Genomic DNA, 2798 nt, shown 5'->3' on the forward strand with positions numbered 1-2798 from the left:
AAAAAAAAAAAAAAAAAAAAAGTGTTGGGATTACAGGTGTGAATCACCACACCTGGCCTGGTTTTTACATTTTTAGATGGTCGGGGGCTAAAAAATCAAAACAATGGCATTTTGTTACATTTGAAAATGGTAAGAAATTCAAATTTCAATGTCCATAAGTAGGTTTTACTAGAATACAAGTGAACTCATTCATTTAAGTATTATCTATGGCTGCTTTGGTGCTACAACTGAAGCACTAAGTAGCTGCTCTTCTACCATTCTTGGCCCACAAATCTTAAAACATTTATTATCTGTCCATTTTATAAATAAAAGCTGCCAACTCCTGTTCCAGTAGATTTTCCTATCATACAGTGAGGCCATACAGGTCGGCAAATACAGAATCTAGAGACACACAGAAAGTAGAAGGTATGTTAGAGAACATCTAGTCCAACATCTTTATTATAGGAGAAGAAATCAAAGCTCAAAAAGCAAAGGGAATTTTAAATCCCACAACAATCTGAACAAACTTGAGCCCAATGCTGACTCCTCATCCACTAAATCAGGTGTGTATTATGTCACAGTATTTTAACAAAATATATCCAGACAGGTCAGAGAAGTCTGAGAAAAACCTATCCCTTTACACCAGTTAGAACTAACTGAAGTTTAGTGTCACATATATGAACTTTAGGGTATGGCAATTTTTAATGTTCTTAATGGCTGGATTTTAAAACATACCTGAGGGTGCTTGGACAAGGAAAATTCTTCTCCCCACCTTAAGAATACAAATTAAAACATGATTAAGATTTGTTCTCTCTTTATATATTTTAAAATAAGCCTTGTAAGTGTGCTTAAGATACTAGAAAACCAAAAGAGACAGGAGGAGTCAGGAAGCTGTAAGTTTCATTTTGTCAGAACATAACAGTGTCTCTGTCTTTGACACTAAAGTGACTGAAGATCACAACATGGTGTAGCAGAAAGAGCAAAGTTTTAAACTTATGTTCAAACACATATTAGTAAGTACTTTTAGACAAGCCTGTTTTTTTGTTTGTTTTTTTTTTGTTTTTGAGACAGAGTTTCACTCTTGTTGCCCAGGCTGGAGTGCGATGGTGTGATCTCGGCTCACTGCAACCTTCACCTCTTGGGTTCAAGCAGTTCTCCTACCTCAGCCTCCCAAGTAGCTGGGATTACAGGTATGCACCCACCACACCCAACTAATTTTGTACTTTTAGTAGAGACAGGGTTTCTCCATATTGGTCAAGCTGGTCTTGAACTCCCGATCTCAGGTGATCTGCCCGCCTCGGCCTCCCAAAGCACTGGAATTATAGTAGTGAGCACTGTGCCCGGCCTTTTTTTTTTTTTGGAACAGGAGTCTCGCTCTGTCACCAGGCTGGAGTGCAGTGGCACAATCTCAGCTTACTGCAACCTCTGCCTCCCAGGTTCAAGCAATTCTCCTGCCTCAGCCTCCCGAGTAGCTGGGACTAGAGGCGTGTACCACCATGCCTAGCTAATTTTTGCATTTTTAGTAGAGACGGGGTTTCAGCATGTTGGCCAGGATGGTCTCCATCTCTTGACTTTGTGGTCCACCTGCCTCAGCCTCCCAAAGTGCTGGGATTTACAGGCGTGTGCCACCGTACCCAGCAAGCCTGTTTCTCTACCCATTAAAAAAAATAAAAAACATGGTCTAGGAAGAAGATTCTTGAATGAAACAAAAAAAGTAAAAAAGAAAAAAACAGAAGAAAAAAAAAAAAGCAGAGGTGAAGATAATAAAAGATCTCACTTTATAAAAAGAAGTTAATGAAATTCAATATAAAAATGGGGCCACAGGAGTTGGAGACCAGCCTAGCAACATAACAAGACACCCTTTCTATAAAAAATTAAAAATTAGCTGAGGTTAGCCGGGCATAGTGGCAGGCACCTATAGAATCCCAGTTACTGGGGAGGCTGAGGCAGGAGAATCGTTTGAACTCCAGAGGCAGAGGTTGCAGCAAGCCAAGATTGTCCTATTATACTCTAGCCTGGGCAAGAGAGCAAGACTCTGTCTCAACAACAACAAATTCGCTAGGCATGGTAGTGTGCACCTACAGTCCCAGCTACTGAGGAGGCCAGGGCAGGAGGATCACTTGGGCCCAGGAGTTGGAGTACACCTGGGCAACATAGTGAAATGAGAACCTTTTTCTAAAAAAATAAATAAGGCCAGGCACGGTAGCTCACACCTGTAATCCCTGTACTTTGGGAGGCCAAGGTAGGCGGATCACCTGAGGTCAGGAGTTCGAGACCAGTCTAGCCAACAAGGTGAAACCCCATCTCTACTAAAAATACAAAAAATTAGCCGGGCATGGTGGTAGGCACTTATAATCTCAGCTACTCAGGAGGCTGAGGCAGAAGAGTCACTTCAACCTGGGAGGTGGAGGTTGCAGTGAGCCAAGATCATGCCACTGCACTCCAGCCTGAGCAAAAGAGCAAGACTCTGTCTCAAAAAATAATAATAATAAATGAAAATAAAATTTAAAAGCTAGTAAAAGTAACCTAGGAGGGCCAGGCATGATGGCTCACGCCTGTAATCTGAGCACTTTGGGAGGCGAAGCCAGAGGACTGCTTGAGCACAGGAATCTGAGACCAGCCTGGGCAACATGGAGGCACCCATCTCTTCAGAAAACAAAAAAATCAGCCAGGCATACTGGTGCACTTGGTGGCCCCAGCTACTCAGGGGGCTGAGGTGGGAGGATCTCTTGGGCCCAGGAGGCTGAAGATGCAGTGAGCCGTGACCATACCACTGTACTCTAGCCTGAGTGACAGACAGATCAAGACCCTGTCTCAAA

The 2798-nt window shown here is 42.7% G+C and overlaps 1 protein-coding gene across 2 annotated transcripts in view; it reads right to left on the minus strand.

The window, feature by feature from the left end:
* ZBTB8OS (zinc finger and BTB domain containing 8 opposite strand) overlaps positions 1–2798 on the minus strand; it is a 28306-nt gene that overhangs the window by 6005 nt on the left and 19503 nt on the right. The window contains exon 3 of one of the 2 annotated variants that reach the window (XM_037738266.1): positions 715–751. The exons of the other annotated variant lie outside the window; for it this stretch is intronic. Coding sequence (XP_037594194.1) covers positions 715–751 — 37 coding nt within the window. The remainder of the gene's footprint in view (positions 1–714; positions 752–2798) is intronic. 2 annotated transcript variants of the gene reach the window in all.

This window comes from Cebus imitator, unplaced genomic scaffold, assembly GCF_001604975.1.
Source record: "Cebus imitator isolate Cc_AM_T3 unplaced genomic scaffold, Cebus_imitator-1.0 Scaffold51, whole genome shotgun sequence".
Classification (NCBI taxonomy): Eukaryota; Metazoa; Chordata; class Mammalia; order Primates; family Cebidae; genus Cebus; species Cebus imitator.